At 46.1% G+C, this 19,465-nt stretch overlaps 1 protein-coding gene across 1 annotated transcript in view; it reads right to left on the reverse strand.

Moving 5' to 3' along the window:
• The window catches only part of PHAX (phosphorylated adaptor for RNA export), a 35,636-nt gene continuing 16,171 nt past the window's right edge, over positions 1-19,465 (reverse strand). The window contains exons 3-5 of the mRNA XM_060235514.1: positions 6,309-6,429; positions 1,912-1,995; positions 1-333 (exon numbers count right to left, since the gene is read on the reverse strand). Coding sequence (XP_060091497.1) covers positions 64-333; positions 1,912-1,995; positions 6,309-6,429 — 475 coding nt within the window. The 3' untranslated portion in view covers positions 1-63. The remainder of the gene's footprint in view (positions 334-1,911; positions 1,996-6,308; positions 6,430-19,465) is intronic.

The raw sequence follows: 19,465 nt of genomic DNA on the forward strand, positions 1-19,465 counted from the left end.
TAAAATAACAACAGCTATTTAATATATTTCATAAAGATTATAGTCTTTCAAGTATCCAGTATATTAAAAGATGTCTAAGTCATGAGTGTTATCTATTTCAATAACATCTTCTGGATCCAGCTTCATTTCACTGTGTCCTTCCTGCAAATCATCCAGAGAAGCCAGTGCCTCATTTGTGTCACTAGCAAAAGTCTCTCGAGAGGCATCATCGTACTCTTGAAGGTTGAGCCCTTTAATGGCTTTCTTCATTGTCTTTCCCAGGACTTGAATTCTCCTCTTTTTTGCAGCTTTTTTGTTCTCATATTCCTTTTGGTTTTCAATACAGAAGATTTCCTTCAAAAAGAATTTTAATACTCCATGAGGTGCTAAGGCATAATAGTCAGGGGAAAAAACCCACCACCATCACCTTTCAGGAACTGCTGGTTGCCTTTGCTCACCTTTAAACTAAAGATAAAAGCTTCCTGACAAAGAACAAAAACCTCTTTTCTAGACTGATGTATATCCAAATGCTTTTAAAAATGGCTAAAGAAAATCTGAAAATTAATGCTTGAGGCTTCCTAAAGTCAAAGGGGTGCCCTATTTTAAATTACTACAGGTCTATCAGCTTAGGATATAAAAACAGGAAGACTGTAATATTTGAGAGCTGTAATTCTTCCACCAAGCCAGGCATGTACTCTGAAGTCTGAAAGATTTATACTTCTGAGTCACCGCTACCCACTAAAATAGAGTAGCAAGCAAAAATACTTAAATAAGTTTTGGAATGAAAAATGTAGAAATGGAAAAGCCAAACTATAATTGTTCTGAAGAGCTTTTAAACAGGCATTCGCAGGCACAATTGGTATGATCTCCAAATTCTAACAGAGTATAACCTTGTTGTATTAGGAATCTTGCTGTTAGTTTCAAGTATTATTATCATTCAAATGTTATATTTTGTAATCACCTACTGATTGACTGAATACTTCTATCATACGTCTAATATGCCTTTAGTCCCAGTGATAAAGGAAGACTATAAATAAAAATGAATATCCCCAATGAGGGGATGAGATAAATCCTTAGATGACAGCCCTATATGAGCTGCTAGTTTTTAAGGCTGACCAGGATGTTTCCATAGGTTGTACCATGGCACGATCACAGCCCTAAATGAATACTGTGTTAGTTTTCTTATCAGAACTAAATTTGTTGTTACTAAGAACATAAAATTTATGTAAGTAAAACAGTACATTGATCCCTTCTGAAAATTGAAATTACCCAAACTCTAGTTTTATTCCGTAATTAAATATCTCTAGTGTTAGACAGAAATGAAGCTGCTATACTCAGAAGTATTTTATGCATATTTTCCTTTATACAAGCTGGAAAAACGGTGAAAACTGCATACAAATAAAATACATTTTATTTTAACTATACAGACTTTGAAAAAGCATCCATCGGCCAAAACAGAGTACAAAATATTTCAACACCTATTCTTTACAGACAACTAAGTGGTTTGCATATACAGCATATGCAATGTGCTTCTATATTATCAGTAAATCTGAATACTGAATTAAAATATCTAATATGAAAACTTCAGTAAAGCATTATCACTCACACTGTCATACACTCCATTGAAAAAACATGCAATCCAATCCAATGCTTTAATGGAGTATGACTGGAATTACACAGCTAAAATGATAATTTAGTTTTTCAATCTCCCCCAATTTTCCAATTTTTTCACTATTAAAAAAAAGGGGGGGGAAGCAGCATGACTCCCAATTTCAGGGCCCTCATCTCTAACATCATCTTACTTCAGAAGACTCATGAAGCAGCATGCGAAAGCATTAGGAACTGGTGTACTCAAAAATTCTATTAAATATATGTGTTAAATATATGTTTTTTAAATAATTTCAAAATATAAACATATGGCACTTGCTTTACCTTAATTTGCTCTCCAGTTATACTGGGTGTATTCTTCAGGAGATTTAAGTAAACTCCTCCTGGTGTCCTCCTCCTAGTACCATTCTGGACAACAGAAAAAAAAATTGAAAGCTACAAGTAAGGCTGAACTAAGTAAATCAGATGAGTTCACAAAAATATTTGTTTGAGCAGAAAACTCTGAAGGCAGAAGGATAGTCTATTTTTAAAAATTCACTCTAATACACAATCAACTCCTACACAGTTGCGCATATTAAAACCAATTTACTTCAACATAACTATGCTTAGGACTGCACTATTGGAGGGCTCTGTACTTGTTGATAAAATTAACCATTTGGTCAGACAAAGTCTTCTTTGAAGAGCCATGCATTTCAAGAAATATTATTGTGGGCATTTTCCCAAGATCCCTTCTGTCCCTCCAATTGGGTGGCAAGGTTTTGGAGGGAAACTAGCCCAGAGAGGGGTGGGACCTGGGAGGAAGGCATAAAAGGACCAACCACAGACAGGGTATGATCTCTCTGGAAAAGGCTGTAGGTGAGCAGGCAGCAGGAAAGATCCCTTACCCAAGGGAGTGAGTTATGGTATTAGAGAAAGGGACTGTCTAGTTAGTTGTGTCAGGGCTTCTGTTTATTTGCACCCACCTTTACTAACTATCTATCTATCTGTCTGTCTATCTCACTGTTTTTACCCACTTATTATTTGAGCACTGTAAATAAACTTGTTGTTATACTGCTTGGGTCCTTACATCTCCTTAGTCACAGTTAAGAGGTATTTACTATAAGGAAGAGACAGGGGTGGTTGGGTGCTCTGGGCCCTCCCATGCAGAGTGGTGGCAGCCTTTGACACACCAGACCATTTAAGTATGGCACAAAGGGTTGGAAATGGAAAGAGGTTTTTTCTCTACTTGATAAAACCTCCACCCTGCTTCCTAAGATGCTTAGCATCAGATGAGTAGCCATGTTGGTCTTCAGTATAAGAGCTAGATTTGAGTCTAGTAGCACCTTAAAGACCAGCAAAAGTTTATCAAAGCTCCACAGTATTCAACGAAGGAGCTCTGACTCTCAAAAGCTTATACCTTAGAAATCTTGTTGATCTTTAAGGTGCTATTGGATGCAAATCTTGCTTTCAGAAAAATTAATTTTTGTTCTACCCACTGCTTGAAAAATCAAATGCATAGGAAGCATGATATATGTTGTTATTATTAAATAATCTTAACAGCTAGGTGGAGAAGGCTATACATTACTGTGACGGACTCAGGAACTTAGCCTAAGAGCTGGAGAACAGGCTTGCAGCTATTGGCTGGAACGTTGCCCTAGCAACGAAAAAGTAACAATATGAGGTTTGCTTAGCAGTGGAACACCTCAGGTTTTGAGTCTTAGCTGAGGGAGTCTTTGAGAGAAGTCTTCAGAGAAGGAGTCTGAAGCGAAGGCAGTGAGCTTAGGCCGGTCAGTTGTAAAAACAACTGGACGAGGGGCTAAGAGCAGCCAGAGAGGCTGGGCTGCTTGTGGGAGACAGAGCTAGATAGTCCCTGTCTGGAAGAGAGTTTTCAGGCAGTTTGAAACTCTGAGGGAGATTTTGCCAGCCCATCAGGCAATCTCCGTGTACAAACTAGATCACACAAATACACACTTAGGGGAGAACTGGATTCTGGTGGTCAGCAGGGTTACCCAAGACTCAGACCAGAAGACTAGCTGTGGGGCTGAGACGCATTGGTATTGAGGGGTGCGAGTCCTGGAAGTTAGCTAATGCGAGAAGGTCTGAGGGAGAATATACTGGCACCAGTCAGGAATTCTCTCTCTGTGTGTGGAAAGAGTGATTGAAGTTTGTTATTTTTATGATTTGGCATTGCCAAGCTAAGGCTAAACATCTGAGGTAACAGCATTCTGAGTGCCTAGAAGGCACAGACTGCCTGGAGTAGAATCTAGTGGGATTCCAAAACCTGTCTGGTTTATTGTTATTTTAAAGATCTTCTGCCAAAGATATTGTTATATTTTACCTCAGCCTGATAATTCTCTCCTCTCTGTAATTGATTTATTCTGCCAACCACCTGCCAACTGATTTGCCTTTTGAAATACTGAACAGTTATAATCAATATTATTTCATTCCTCTCCCTTGCCTTTTGTTACCCAATAAATATTGTTGTGGTTTTTAACTTTAAAACCGACTGGCGTCAATTTTTAAGAGTCCTGGCAGGATTTCTGTGAGTCTGACTGAGGGAAGGTGACCGCGGAGAAATTTAAAGTGGTTGCCCTCCTGAGTACGCTCTGACCTGATCCTTCATAATTACCATGCAATTTATGCAAACATTAAGTTTGTTAGATTCTTAGACTTCTGAATTTATCTTCCCACCCTCAATCTCCATTATGGTACATGCAAAATTACAGCCAGTTTTTAGAAAATTTACTATTTGTGTCCAATGAAAGTATAAGAAAGCCTTAAAGAAACAAGCATATTAATCATAACAATTTTTACAGGTACTTCAAAAACTTCCCTATGTATTCATACCACATTCTAATTACATCTAATTTAGTATCATTGACAAAAGTTGATGACTAGAGGTCATGTTATGTCAGAAAAGAAGATGATTAACTATCTAACTCAAGTGCTAAGGTCATTCTGTACAAGCTGGAAGAGACAGTACAATTTAAAGAAATCAGAAAATTAATCCTTGCGTTGCATGCTTTTTAAAAATAGTACCTGGAGATCATAACTTATCTGTATTTTACAGGAATCACAGTCTTTAACATTGTTAGTATTTACTGTAGTACTTGTATGCTAGACCATATAAATAAGAAGCATAGGTTTTGTATTCTTAGCTACTTGTAACAGAAAACAACATGGACGTCAATATTTTCTTTATAGTTTATTTATTTACTTCATTTATACCCCATCTTTCTTCTGGTGAGAAACCAAAACAGTTTACATAATTCACCTCCCCTTCATTTTATCCTCACAAAACCCTTTCAAAATAAGTCAATATTTTCTTTATAGTTTATTTATTTACTTCATTTATACCCCATCTTTCTTCTGGTGAGAAACCAAAACAGTTTACATAATTCACCTCCCCTTCATTTTATCCTCACAAAACCCTTTCAAAATAAGTTAGTCTTAATATGTGTGACTGGTCCAAGGTCACCTTGCAAGCTTCCATAGCAGGGCTGGGATCTGAACCTGCACCTCCCAGATCCTAGCACGCAACATATTGTTAATCTCCATCATACTGGGGTCAGAAATTAATTAACTCTTTTTGAAGAAGTAGCCACAATCTGCCATAGTCCAAGCAAAAAAGAACTTCTTTTCCCCCCAACCCAGGGCAAAAACCTTTAAACAAATAGTATGACAGCAGAGATCCTGACATTTGTTGGGGAAAGCAGATTCACAAACAGCATCTGAAAGTCAGTGATCATGCCATGAGCAGGTGGCAAGTTCCCTGACATTGTCATATGGTTGTGCTGAGGAGTTCACTCATATTCAGTATTTCTTATTTCCTTGCGTTACATTGCCCCCTCTCAGCATATCCATCTGAACTGTGTATTCATTTTCTGCTTTGCTCAGACTTGTATCCAATTGTGCCTACTTTGGCAATTCACTTGCTGTAACTTTTCACAAGATGTGCAGGAAGACTCTGGCAGTGGAACTGTTATCTGGTAGCCATAACTGTCAAGCATAGTTAAACATATTGGTAATTGATTGCTTTAGGGTCCTGCTTAAAACTGGTCTGTGAATTGTCATGGAGGATCCAAGTTTATTTGTTTGTTATTCTTTCCTTTTTCCTTTCTCGCTTTATGGCTGTTAATTTAGAGTAGTGTGAAGGGAACAAAGTAATTAGCACCTTCCCATATATCCTCCGGAGGGAGGATGAGATATATGGCGAAAGGACAAATTTCTGATAACCGTCCTGGGAAAGTAGACAGTCTGATAGTTTAGGTATGACTGCTTCCCCGCAGCACCCTCCCTTGGAATTCCTTTGAAATATGCTTTAAAAGTTTTGTATCAATGTATCAGTTTCATTACTCTCAAGAAATGGCTTCGGCTAAAGTATCGGTCTATCAATAAACGTAGTCTTTGTATCAACTTCTACTCGTCATTGAACCCGCATGCTTGACAATAACAACCTTGAGAATTCAAAGACTCTCTATATAATACATATAACCCTGGGAACCTAACGGACGGGGGCTGGCTTTAGCTTGCACACCTTTTTGCTTGGTATACTATTGGTTCTGTTTGTAAGTTACTCTATTCTTGGCAATGGCTTCATAGCATGAAGGTCCATTGCTCTGTATTGATTGCTAATAAAGTTCTGACCATTTTCATATGCGCTGAGTTGACTGGGATCAATAACTGGCAAAGCCTCACAGTATGAACTAAACAAATTCTAACAAGTCTCTATTTTTCCTTACCACTATCAAAAGACCTCCATTTTGTTCCACTTCAGCAGTCTCCATCAATAATTCGATAGCTTTCTTTTTTCCAATGATTTTTACTACCCGCGCTATCAGATCCTTCTTTGGTTCACATAGCCTAAAAAGAAAAGAAAATTCTAAAAAAAGATGGACTTTCCTTGCACTCCATAACCAGTTTTAGTGCCAAACTGCTAACTTTTATCAACAAATGAACCTCCCCATTGCCAATGTTAGTATTTTGATACTCAGGGCTTTTTTTGAGCAGGAACACACAGGAATGCAGTTCTGGCTGGCTTGGTGTTAGGGGTGTGGCCTAATATGCAAATAAGTTCCTGATTAGCTTTTTCTACAAAAAAGCCCTGGTGATACTTAGTTTATCCATGATTAATCAACTACAGAGTAAATGCACACTTATACAGACGTAAGCCCACTGAACAAACAGCAAAATTCATGTCCTATTAGACATGCCTAGGCTCGAATCTAACAGTCAGTACAATCTTTTAACGGGCACCTAGTTCTCAAGACTGCATTTGTATACAATACTGTACAAAAGAACTGAAAACATACCTGAAGCTAAACAAGGCAACCAAGAAAAAGTTACGTCCAACACAACCAAATATGATTTAAAGGAACATTTTAAAATGTAGGACAGTTATTCATGATACCTACCTTCATCTTAATTGGGTAATAAACTATCTTTTTTTTAAAGGCAGCTTAAAAATAATTGTTGGTCCACAAGAATGTCTAGTTATGAAAATTATGTTGATTAAAAACACATGGATACTTTCATGCTCTGAAGCAGGGAGGATTTGATTTAAATCATGATTTAAATAACTAGTCAGTAATAATATTTAAATCATGCTTTTCTACATAAAAGCTAATTCTTGCTGGCCTTAATATTTACAACCTAGATTAAGGTTTCATTTTAGTATAATAACTTTTAAGGTTCACTTAAGTTATATAGATAATTATGAAATCACTGCAAAGTGAACTATCTCCAGTTTAATAGGTTAGTCATTAATATTTGCACAATTTTTCTGCTGTACTTCATTGGAAGGATAAAAATAATCATTAACAATAACCAGTTAAATTGTTTTATTTTACTAAAACAATAACATTATATAGCATATGTATTCTTGCATTTGCTTACATTTCCATGAGGGTACATTCATAAAGATCTCTAGATACCCTGTTTCCCTGAAAATAAGACCTACCCCCAAAATAAGCCCTAGCAGGATTTCTATGCATTTGTTAAATATAAGCCCTACCCCGATAATAAGACCTAGTGATGGGCGTGGCTATGCAGCGTATCTGCATAGCCACGCCATGCATTTCGGCGCGGAGTGGTAAGGAAGACTGAAATACCTGGAGAGTTATGACAATGTTCCAGAAGATGACTTAACTGTATTTGAATAAATGTAGATTTTTGTATCATACTTAATAAAAAATAAGACATCCCCTGAAAATAAGCCCTAGTGTGTCCTCTTGAGAAAAAACAAATATAAGACAGTGTCTTATTTTCAGGGAAACACGGTATCTGGAGTATTCTGCTCAAGAAGTTTCACTTTCATTTATACTGCTTGCCCCTCCCTTCTCACGCTTTATCGCTTAAGTATCTCTCTTAAGTATCTCCTCCTTATCCAGACCTATTCCACCCAAACAATCTTATATTCACTGAACTTCTTGAAACTTGACCCTTAAGAGATAAGGGGTTCATCCTGTGTACACAGATTTGCAGTGGACCAATAGGACTGAAGTTTTTTGCTGTGAAGAGGCGGCATGTTATCTCTATAGGCACAAATTCATAGTTTTGAGAACTGCAAAACCAAGAATCTGTGATAATATTTTCTAGACAGATGAAAACTGCCCCAAATAATCTTACAGAATCCTCTGGGAAAGCATAATATTGTGAATGAATTAAAGGAATTCATTTCCCAAAAATATTAAACATTGTATACAGCCTCACAATACAGAATTAAAAACGAATCATTTCATGATGAATAACCCTTAAACCAGGGGTGTCAAACTCATTTGTTATGAAGGCGGGATATGACATAAATGAGACCTTGTCGGGCCGGGCCATGTGTATCATAAAATGTAATGCCAGGTAGCGGACATATAAACTTTATAAAGGGCACAGACACACAATTAAATATTTTTTTACTTAAAATAAAACAAGCTTAAAATGTTAGCACGCTTGCAATATTTTGTTTTACAGTCTCTGATAAATGTCACCTCTTGCTATGCATTATTGCATCAAAAACTGCAGACAATGTCTGTGCTGTACCAGTCTTGAATATGTTCTGTTCAGGTGTGCACATCTGTATGTTGCAAAGCTACTTTTGATTCATTGACATTCATTACAGACATCTCATGGTCAATGCTTTGAGCCTAAGACCCAGAGGAACATGAAGTAGCTGGGCATTGTGAACTTTTGTACAGAAGCTGCTTCATGTACTGGTCAAGAACATGTGAAGGCACCATGGCACAAACTGAGGGCTATATGCTTGACTACAAAACCACAAGTTGAAAAAAAACAGGTTGCTTACCTGTAACTGTAGGTCTTCGAGTGGTCATCTGTGCATTCACACTCATGGGATAGAGCACTTGCGCCGATCCCCGAATTGGTACCTAAAAAGCACGGGATTTTTTCACGCTCGGCACCAACGGGCATGCGCAGGCCTGCCGGCGCCAGCGCAAGGATCTCGCCAGTTTCTTCCTGACCGCTGGAAGACCCTACTGCAGGGAGACCGTCAGCAGTGGGGAAGGAGGGCGAGTAGTGTGAATGCACAGATGACCACTCGAAGATCTACAGTTACAGGTAAGCAACCTGTTGATCTTCTTCGTGGTCTCTGTGCTTCACACTCATGGGAGATTAGCAAGCAAGACATACCTGGAGGCGGAAAGACGGTCAACCAGAAGAAACAGCTTGCAGCACCGCAGCTCCCAGACGAGTCCTCTGTAGAGCATGCACATCCAGCGCGTAGTGCTTCATAAAGACATGTAGAGAGGACCAGGTGGCAGCCTTGCAAATGTCCATCAGGGAAACGCTTTTCAGGAACACCACCAACGTTGCCATCGCTCTTGTAGAGTGTCCGCGAATAGGCCCAGGTAACGGCTTCTTAGCCAACAAATAACACAGTTTAATAGTCTCAGTGAGCCATTTTGAAAGCTGCTGAGACGAGATTCTGGAACCTAACTTAGGAGCAGCATAAGAAACAAAAAGATGCTGGTCCTTACAAAAACTCTTGGAGCGACTCAAATAAAACAATAAGGCACGCTTAACATCTAAAGCATGCAACCTACGTTCCTCATCCAAGGAAGGTGTAGGATAAAACGTGGGCAACCAAACTTCTAAGTTAAGGTGGAACTGAGAAACCACCTTGGGGAGAAAGGAAATATCAGGAGCTAAGGATACTCCAGACTCCTGAAAAGCTAAATATGGGTAGTCACAACGCATAGCCATGAGCTCCCCTGCACGGCGTGCTGATGTGATGGCTACCAAAAAAGCAGTCTTCCAAGATAGGAGCTGTAACGAGCATGTGGCCATCGGCTCAAAAGGACGCCGAGTCAGCCTGTCCAACACTAGAGTCAAATCCCACAACTGTGGGGGTGATCTCGAAGGAGAATGAAGCCTAAGCAAACCTTTCAAAAATCTCTTAGAATGAGGGTGTGCAAAAACTGAATGCCCCTCCACTGGTTCCTGGAATGCAGATATTGCCGTCAGATAAACTTTAATGGAGGAAAAAACAAGGCTAGCATCCACTAGAGATAACAAAAACTCAAAAGTAACCAGCAGCCCCACCCTCTGGGGTGAAACTGTAGGATCAACTAAAAACTGAAGAAACTTCCGCCACTTCCTATCATAAGAAGCGCGGGTAGACAGCTTCCTGCTATTAAGGAAAACGTGTTGGACTCTGCTGGAGAACTCACAGGGTCGATAAACCACGCTGTCAGCTTCAGGTGGGGCACGTTGTGATGGAATACGTGACCGTCCTGAGCTGACAGAAGATCCGGTTCCGCCGGAAACTGGTAGAAGACCCCCCTCGCCAGTTGGAGCAAGATCAGGAACCAGTTCTGCCGAGCCTACCACGGAGTCACCAGGATGCAGCATGGTCTCTCTCTTGCGATCTTGTTGACCACCCTTGTCAAGTGGCAGAGGTGGGAACAGATATAGGAACCGACATTCCCACGGGAACAGCAGACCGTCTCCCAACGACTCTGGGTCTGAGCCCCCTCTGGAGCAAAACAGAGGACACTTCCGGTTCTCAGCTGTGGCAAAGACGTCCACCAGAGGATACCCTCAGAGCTGAAGCACAGGTTGAAGGAAGTGCCACTGTATCTCCCACTCGTGCGGGGAAGCCGCACCCCAGCTGAGGGAGTCTGCTTGCAGATTGAGCACCCCTGGGAGATGCGCAGCCTTCACAAAGATGTCGTGGTCCAGGCACTCCGACCACAGTTCCAGTGCCAGTGCACAGAGCCACCGAGAAACTGTCTCTCCTTATCGGCTGATGTAACACAGGGCAGTGGTATTGTCCGTAAGAGAGCAACAACCTTCCCTGCCACCATGGGGCGGAAGGATCGAAGAGCAAAATGAACTGCCAGCAGTTCCAGGTAATTTATATGGCAATGAGTCAATTTCAAAGGCCAAAGGCCCCCCCCCCACACACAGTGTCCATGTGGGCCCCCCAACCCCATAAAGACACATCTGTTGTGATTGTCACTGTTGGTACAGGCAGGTGGAAGGGAGCTCCCTGACAAATGTTGTCCTTTGATTTCCACCACTGCAGTATTTGAAGTATCACAGGTGGAATTACAAACCTCTCTCGAGGTGAGTCCGTTAGCGGTCGAAACTGACGAAGAAACCAAAGTTGTAGGCCTCTCATCCTCAGCTTCGCAAAGATCAGCACGCTTGTAGTCACCGCCATCAGCCCCAGCATCCACTGCAGCTGCTGCACATGCCCCACTTTTGACTCTGCAGAAGTTCGACAAGGTAGATAATGTCCATCGCTCTCTGCTGAGGCAGGAAAGCGCGATGAAGGTTCGTATCCAGCAAAGCCCCTTTGAACTGAACTGTCCTTGATGGAGTAAGGTGTGATTTCTCCAAATTGACCTGCAAACCCAAGGTGTGAAGAAGACGAAGAGTGGTGGCAATATGGTTTGACAAACTTTCCTTCGACTCCGCCACAAGGAGCCAATCGTCGATGTATGGAAAGACGACTATCCCTTGAAGCTGGAGGTGGGCAGCCACAATGCTCATCATCTTCGTGAACACCCGTGGTGCAGTGGACAGGCCGAACGGAAGGTCCTTGAACTGGAAATGTTGAGAACCTACTGCAAACCGAAGGAAACGTCTGAATGCAGGATGGATGCTGATGTGGAAGTAGGCATCCTTGAGGTCCAGCGTTGCCATCCAGTCCCCTTGGTTGATGAGGGGCAGAATCGTTTGCAGAGCGGACATTCTGAACTTCTGGTAAAGAATAAACTTGTTCAGATTCCGAAGGTCCATGATTGGTCTCAAACCCCCGTCCCGCTTGGGAATCAGGAAACAACGAGAGTAGAAGCCTCTCGTCCTGGCCTCCACCAGGACCCGTTCTATGGCGTGTTTCTGTAGGAGGTTGCTCCCTCCACCAGCAGAGGTGGGGAAGGGGGTGTGGTGATTACCACAGATTGGTTCGGAATCTGAGCAAAATCTATTTTGTAGCCTTCCGTGACGATGGAAAGCGCCCACCTGTCCGTAGAGATGGACTCCCAGGCCGACAGGAATGGCGGAGGCGGATAGATGAAGAAGTGGGGACTGTGACACGTGCTACCAGAAAGTCAAAGGCCCTGCTTTTGAGGGCGAACGCCCTTGGACTTGCCGGTGGTCTGCGCAGAAGCGTAGCGGTTTCGATTTTCCCCCTGTATGGGGACCTACGCTCAGGTTGGGCAGAGCGAGGTCTCCATTGCTGTTCCGGGGAAAACTTTTGATATTGTTTCTTGGCCCAGGGTTTGTGCCACTGTTTTGGTTTAGCAGCTCTGGAAGACACCGGGACACCCAGGTTCCTGGAGGTTTTTATGCTCTTATCCATTTCCTGAAGAGCATTGTCGGTGGTCAAGCTGAAGAGGCCTTCGCCCTCGAAGGGCAGATCTTCAACAAAGGCCCTGGTGTCTTGCTGGAGGGCCTTTGCCCTGAGCCAGGAGTGGTGGCGAAGGCAGACAGCAGAAGTGATGGTTCTTGCTGAGACATCCACCATATGCTTTGTTGCAGCCAGTTGTTGTTTGGCTACAGCAAAGCCTTCCTTCTGCAACTTCTTTGCAGCAGATCTCTTCTCCTCACTCAGGGAAGACAAGAGGGGGGTAAGTTGTTCCCACACTGAGTATTGGTATCTAGCCATTCATGCAGCATAGTTAGATACCTTTACTCCCAGCACCCCAGCAGAGTAAAACTTCCTCCTGACATTGTCCAGCTTCTTTCCCTCCTTGTCTGGTGGAGAGGAGTGCGTCTTGTGGGCCTTTGACGAGGAGAATACGACCACTGAATTGGGCTTTGAATGCGTGAAGAGAAATTCCGCACCGGCCTCTTGGATGCGGTACATGTGGTCCAACCTTCTTGATGACACAGGTGTAGAAGCAGGCTTCGCCCAGGGCTCCTTCACTGCCTGTAAGATGACCTTCGTAACAGGCAGGGCAACCGCTGTAGACGTATCCCGCTACATGATGTCAAATATGGTATAGTCTACAACAGGCTGCGGTTGTGTCACCGGGAGAGAGAGGGAGAGTGCCATCCTCTTCACCAGGTCCCCCTACGACTTTAGATCCTCTGATGGTGAAATGGGAAGATCCTCAGCGGTATGAGACACAGGCGAAGGTTCCAAAGCCCTGTCTGGATCGTCGGTACTGACCTCGGAGTCCGACGATGAAGACACTCTCCTCAAAGAATGTTCCGAGAGCACTGGCATTGACTCTCTGACGGGTGACCAGATCGACACCGACGACCTAGGCTGGACTTCCTCCACCACCACGCTGCGTCTTTCGGGTGGGACGGACATCGATGCCGAGGGACGCCGCCTAGAATGCTGGGAAAGCCTCGACATATGGGATGCCTCGGATTGCTGGTCCCAGTCTGCAAACTCCCAAGGGGGGTACCACTGGTACGGTGGGTATGGATAGGCATAGGGAGGCCACTGACGCTGCTCCCACGGCGGAAGCGGTGGGAAGTGGCGAGCTACGGTGGTCGGCTCCAGCTCTCTCCGACCTCTTGCCTGATCCATCGGTATCGACGGCTCCATCGGTGCCGACACCTCCACCTCTGAGACAGAGTCGCTTTCACTGCGATGCCTCGACCCCGAAGAATGGGAGCGCTGAGTGAGGTCGAGCTCTTGCTTCGATGCTGATAGACGCAACTGCTGCGAAGCACTGCCTCTCGACACCAAAGGGCTAAGATGTGGGGACGCCAAGATCTTCCTCGGTGCAGCGGTCGATGTCGAAGCGTCATGAGAAGGGGAAGGAGTGCGGGACGATCTCTTCTTCCGCTTCTCCTTAGATTTCACCTTCTTCGGTGTGGATGATCAGGTCCCCAAGTCATCCCGACGCTTCTTAGCTGGGGTGTCCACTGACCCTTCAGAAGGTCGTTTTGTGGAACGCCCACGGCTCGACTGGCATCTCGGTCCTGATCAGCGATGTATCAGCTGATGTGACTGTAGGGGCCGCGGCCTCTCCCATCGGTACTGACGGGCCCGATGCCATCTTTTGAGGGCGAAGTGCCGACTCAACCAACGCAGCCAAAAGCCTCGCAGCTTGATTCCTGCGAGTTTGTTTGCAAAAACTCAGGCAGTGCAAGCAAGAATCCACAAGATGTCCCTCGTCCAAATAAGGAGACAGAAGAATGGCCGGCGGGGGGGGGCAGACTTCTTTCCTAGGAGCGGCACTTCTTAAAAAAACCCCAACGTCTTTCCATAGATGCAAAGGTAAAAAACCCACCCAGGAAAGTCTCTGAGGGAAAAAACGGGGGGAAACTGGGCCCTGAAGGGCAAGTTCAACAATTTTTTTTAAAACACTAACTAACAACTAACTAACTACACTAAGAAAATAACAAACGGGCTATATACAACAAGAAAAAGCAATCGTAAGATTACTTTACCGACCGGGGACACGAAAGGAGATCCTCTCAGCACAGCAGTCAGAAAGGAACTGGTGGGATCCTCGCGCTGGAGCCAGCGAGCGTGCGCACTGGGATGCCTGCGCATGCCCATTGGTGCCGAGTGCGAAAAAATCCTGGGCTTTTTAGATACCGATTCAGGGATCGGCGCAGGCACTCTATTCCATGAGTGTGAAGCACAGAGACCACGAAGAAGATTGGTCATGTTACATTAATGCAAGGCTTAATTAAATGTTCCACTCTACAACTATTGTGTTTCGCTGAAAATAAGACACTGTCTTATATTTGTTTTTTCTCAAGAAGACACACTAGGGCTTATTTTCAGGGGATGTCTTATTTTCCTTTGGAGCCCTCTGTGCAAATGGGCCCACACTTGGGTGGGAGCTGGGGGCCCTCCCTCACTGGAGGGCCGGGAAGCAGAATAAATGCTAACAAATAGAAACTTTTCAGACTTCCGGTAAGATGGTGTGGTGAAGCGCAGCGTTTCTGCCAAGCTCCAGCATTCGCTGTGTTGAGTGGGCACCAGAGAGGACTTTGATTTGGAAAGTACCTCTTAAAGAAGCGTCTGGGTGACGCTTCGCAGTTTGGGGGAGCTGGTGGGAACTTGAAGGGGATGCGGAGGCTTCCCTTTTATTCCCGTCCTTTCCCTCGTCTGGAGCCTACTAACGCTTCGGCGTTTCAACTGGGCCACTGGAACAGGAGTTGGCGGGGTGGCAGAGAACTCATACGAAATTGGCCAAGCCTGAAAATTTTTTCTTTTTCCCTTTTTTTTTTGAAAACTTAACTTACGAAAGAAAATACTTTGGTTGAAGCTGAGGGAGTTACAGAAGAGCAGTTGGTGTACTGGTGTGGCGGCGGCAACTGGAGAAGGAGTCGGGGCGGAGGCGGACGAGTCTCGCCTGGAGTGACGGTGAATGAATGTGAGAGGAGATTGGAGAACGGAGGGAGAGGCTGATTGTTGGACAACTGTAGGAAGAGAGAAAGAGGACATCCAAAAGTAGCTTTGCCGAAACTGAGAGGGTTGCAGAGGAGCGGTCGGTGTGCTGATGCGGCGGCAGTGGCAACGGCTGAGAAGGAGTTGGGGCGGAGGTGGATGAGCTTGCTTAGAGGGACAGCAAACGAATGTGAGCAGAGAGTGGAGAACGGAGGGTGAGAAAGCAGGAGTTGGTGAAGAAAGAAATTGGGGGAGAGAGAAAGAGAGGTGGAAGAAAAGAAAAGAGGAAGAGAGGAGAAGCAGAATATAAAGGAACGGTTAAGCTGTGATTCGGAAAGTGCGGCTGGAAATGGCGAGGAGGGAGAAATGGCGGCGGTAGAGGGAACTGCAATGAGTAAGAGTTGGGACGGTGTATGTAAGTAGAAGAAAGTTTGAGTAAAGAAAAGATTGTGTATGGAAGGATAAGAAAGTAGAAATAGACATTGTAGGTATGTTTTGGATTAAAAGAAGAGCTGACAGGAGGACGGCTGCTGAAGATAGATGAGCAGAGATATATAAAGGAGGAAGAGACAGTTTTTAGTAATAAACTCTATTGCGGCTATCTCTTCCTTGAAGAGTGGCATAAGATATTGGAATTGAGGTGATATAACAGAAGACTTCCAGAGCTAGAACAAGATACAAGATATAAGAGAGAAGAAAGAAGAAAGAAGAAAAAGAAGGTGTCACGGGCTGGGGCCGGATCAGGCAAAGTCCCGGGGCAGTCCAAGGTCTGTAGCTGGTGAGCAAAGAGGGTCCAAGGCGCCAAAACCAAATCGCAGTCCAGGTATCACAGGTCAGAGGTTCAGAAGCCGAAGTCAGGGGGTCCAGGAGTCAAAGCCAAAGTCAGGGGGTCCAGAAGCCAAAGTCAAAAGCCGGAGTGGATGCTAGAACGTCAGGTAAGGGACTAGTTGCTTCCACAAAGCCTCCTCCCAAAGCCCACAGCTATATAGCCCTCTGCTGTCTGTTGCCCATTTGGGCTAATTGCTGGCTCAGAGAGGCAGCCAGGATCCTGCTGAGACTCAAGCATCCTCACTCCTAAAAGGGCCAGAATCCTTTCAAAACTCAGGGCTCAGGGAGCGTCTTGCTCGTGAGCGTGCCGCCCTCCTCCGATCCCTGAGGTCCTGACGAAGGCGGTCACGCACACGAGCCACCAGAGACGGCGAGGCAGGGGGGCTTGGATCTTCTCCAGCAGGAGGCAGGGGCACTGGTGCAGGTGGCGGGGGCACAGTTTCTTCTGCAGGCTCAGCTTCTTAGCAGGGTCCCCAGTACCCATGACACTATCCCCCCAACCAGGGCCCCCCTCCGTCGAGGGGCCTGGGAGGTCGGGGTGGTCATTGTGGAACCGTTGCACCAAGTCCGGGGCATGAAGATTGTCAACGGGCTCCAAAGACCGGTCTTCTGGGCCGTATCCCTCCCAGTCCACAAGGTACTGGAGGCCTCCACGATGGTACCGGGAGTCCAGGATCTGGCGCACCTCATATTCTTCTTCGTCATCCACCATCTGGTGGTGGCGGCGGTGGGGAAGGAGGCCGAGCTGGGTCAGGGGGTGCAGCCGGAACAAGAAGGGAGCGATGAAACACAGGGTGAATGCGGAGGTGGGGTGGCAACTGGAGCCTGAAGGCGACAGGGTTTATTTGTTCCATGACGAGGTAGGGTCCAATGAACCGTGCATCCAGCTTGTGAGACCGGCCAGGCCGGCGCAGGTAGCGAGTCGAGAGCCACACATGATCCCCCGGCTGCACTGGAGGGCCTTCTTGCCTCTTCCGGTCCGCAGCCAGTTTATATGCCTCCTTGGCCCGCTGTAGCTGCTCTCGGAGCAAGTCTTGGCTGGCGCGGAGTTCTTGCAGGTAGGCATCGACGGCGGGGACATTCGTGGGTGGCAGGATCGCCGGGAAGAACCGAGTGTGGTACCCGTAGGTTGCAGCAAACGGGGTCATTTGGGTGGATGAATGGACCGTGTTGTTGTATGCAAACTCCGCTAGGGGCAACAGAGTGGTCCGGTCATCCTGCTGGTAACAGGTGTAACAGCGGAGATATTGCTCTAGCGTGGCATTGGTGCGCTCTGTCTGACCATCTGTCTGTGGGTGGTAGGCTGAGGACAGGTGCACTTGAGTACCCAGGCTGGAATGGAGGGCTTGCCAGAACCGAGAGGAGAACTGGGGGCCCCGATCTGAGTTCAGGTGGGCTGGGAGTTCGTGCAGACGAAAGATGTGTTGCAGGTAGAGCTGGGCCGTCTCCTGAGCTGTGGGAAGTTTCAGGCACGGAATGAAGTGGGCCATCTTGGTAAATAGGTCGACGACCACCAAGATACAAGTTTGACCCTTGGATCGCGGAAGTTCCATGATGAAGTCCATCGAGAAATTATCCCAGGGTCCTGAGGGTGTGGGCAAGGGCTGTAACAACCCTGAGGGTTTGGCTGGGATGTCTTTGGCCCGTCGGCAGACGTCACAGGAGCTGACGTAAGGGGCAACATCGGAGCGAACTCGTGGCCACCAGAATTCCCGTGTCAGCAAGTGGGTGGTCTTATGCTGTCCAAAGTGCCCGGCGGGTAACGAGTCATGGGTCAGGCGTAGCACTTCTGCCCGCAAGGGCCCAGGCGGCACATAGAGGCGTTCGCGGTGTAGCAAGAGGCCGCCTCGAGTCGTGAACTCGCCTGTTGAGTCATCTTGGAGTGCCTGGAGGTGTTGCTGGACCCAGGGATCATTGGCCTGGCTAGCCCGAATGTCCTCCACGAATGCTGGTGAAGTGGAGGTGGCTGCAAACACTGAGGGCGGCAGGATGGGAGCAGCGGGCACGGTCTCAGTTGAAGCAGGGGCGTATTCCGATTTCCGGGAGAGCGCGCCTGCTTTCCGGTTCCGGGTATAGGGGATGTAGGAGACCCGGAAGTCGAAGCGGGAGAAGAATAGGGACCACTGGATCTGGCGCTGGTTGAGACGGCGGGTGGTCTCGAGGTGCTCCAGGTTCCGGTGGTCGGTGAGCACTTGAACAGGGTGGCGAGCCCCTTCGAGGTAATGTCTCCAAACCTCAAAAGCCACCTTGATTGCGAGCAACTCCCTCTCCCAGATGGTATAGTTCCTCTCTGCAGCAGTGAGCTGGCGCGAGTAATAGGCACAGGGCTGGAGTGGCTGGGACGGCTCCTCGCGCTGCGACAGCACTTCTCCCAGGGCCACGTTGGAGGCATCAGCTTCCACCGTAAAGGGAAGCTGGGGGTCGGGGTATCTCAGGAGTGGCCCGGTGGCAAAGCGGGTCTTCAGGGTGGAGAAGGCATTATCGGCCTCTGGGGACCAGTGGAAAGGTTCTTTGAGGAGGAGTAGTTGAGTCAGGGGTGTGGTCAGGGATGCATAGGCCGGGATGAATTGCCGATAGTAGTTGGCAAAACCAAGGAACCGCTGCAGGTCTTTGTGATTCTGAGGAGCCTGCCAGGTCAGGACCGCTTCCACTTTTTTCGGGTCTATGAGGATTCCCTGCTGTGACACAATGTGACCAAGGAACTCGACGGAGCGCAGGTCAAAGTTGCACTTCTCCAGCTTGGCGTAGAGGCCATGGGCTCGTAGGCGCTGCAGAACCTGGCGGACGTGCTCGGCGTGCTGGTCAGGATTGCGGGAGTAAATTAGGTTGTCATCCAGGTATATGATTGCGAAGCGGTTGAGCAAGTCCCGGAAAATGTCATTGATGAACCTCTGGAAGACAGCGGGGGCGTTAGTCAATCCGAAGGGCATCACCAGGTGCTCGTACTGCCCATATCGGGTCCCAAACGCGGTCTTCCGTTCGTCTCCGGGCCGTATGCACACCAAATTGTACGCTCCATGGAGGTCCAGCTTGGTGTAGATTTGGGCCCCCTTTAAGCAATCCAAGAGTTCAGGGATCAGTGGTAGAGGGTACCGGTCGCAGATGGTGATCTTGTTCAGGGCCTGGTAGTCATTGCACAGCCGGAGCTCCCAACTTTTCTTCTTCACGAAGAGGACTGGAGCAGACAGGGGAGAGGTTGAGGGTCGGATGAATCCGCGTTTCAGTTCTTGTCCAGAAAGACTCGCAGAGCTG

Source organism: Heteronotia binoei, chromosome 4 (genome assembly GCF_032191835.1).
Source record: "Heteronotia binoei isolate CCM8104 ecotype False Entrance Well chromosome 4, APGP_CSIRO_Hbin_v1, whole genome shotgun sequence".
Taxonomy (NCBI): Eukaryota; Metazoa; Chordata; class Lepidosauria; order Squamata; family Gekkonidae; genus Heteronotia; species Heteronotia binoei.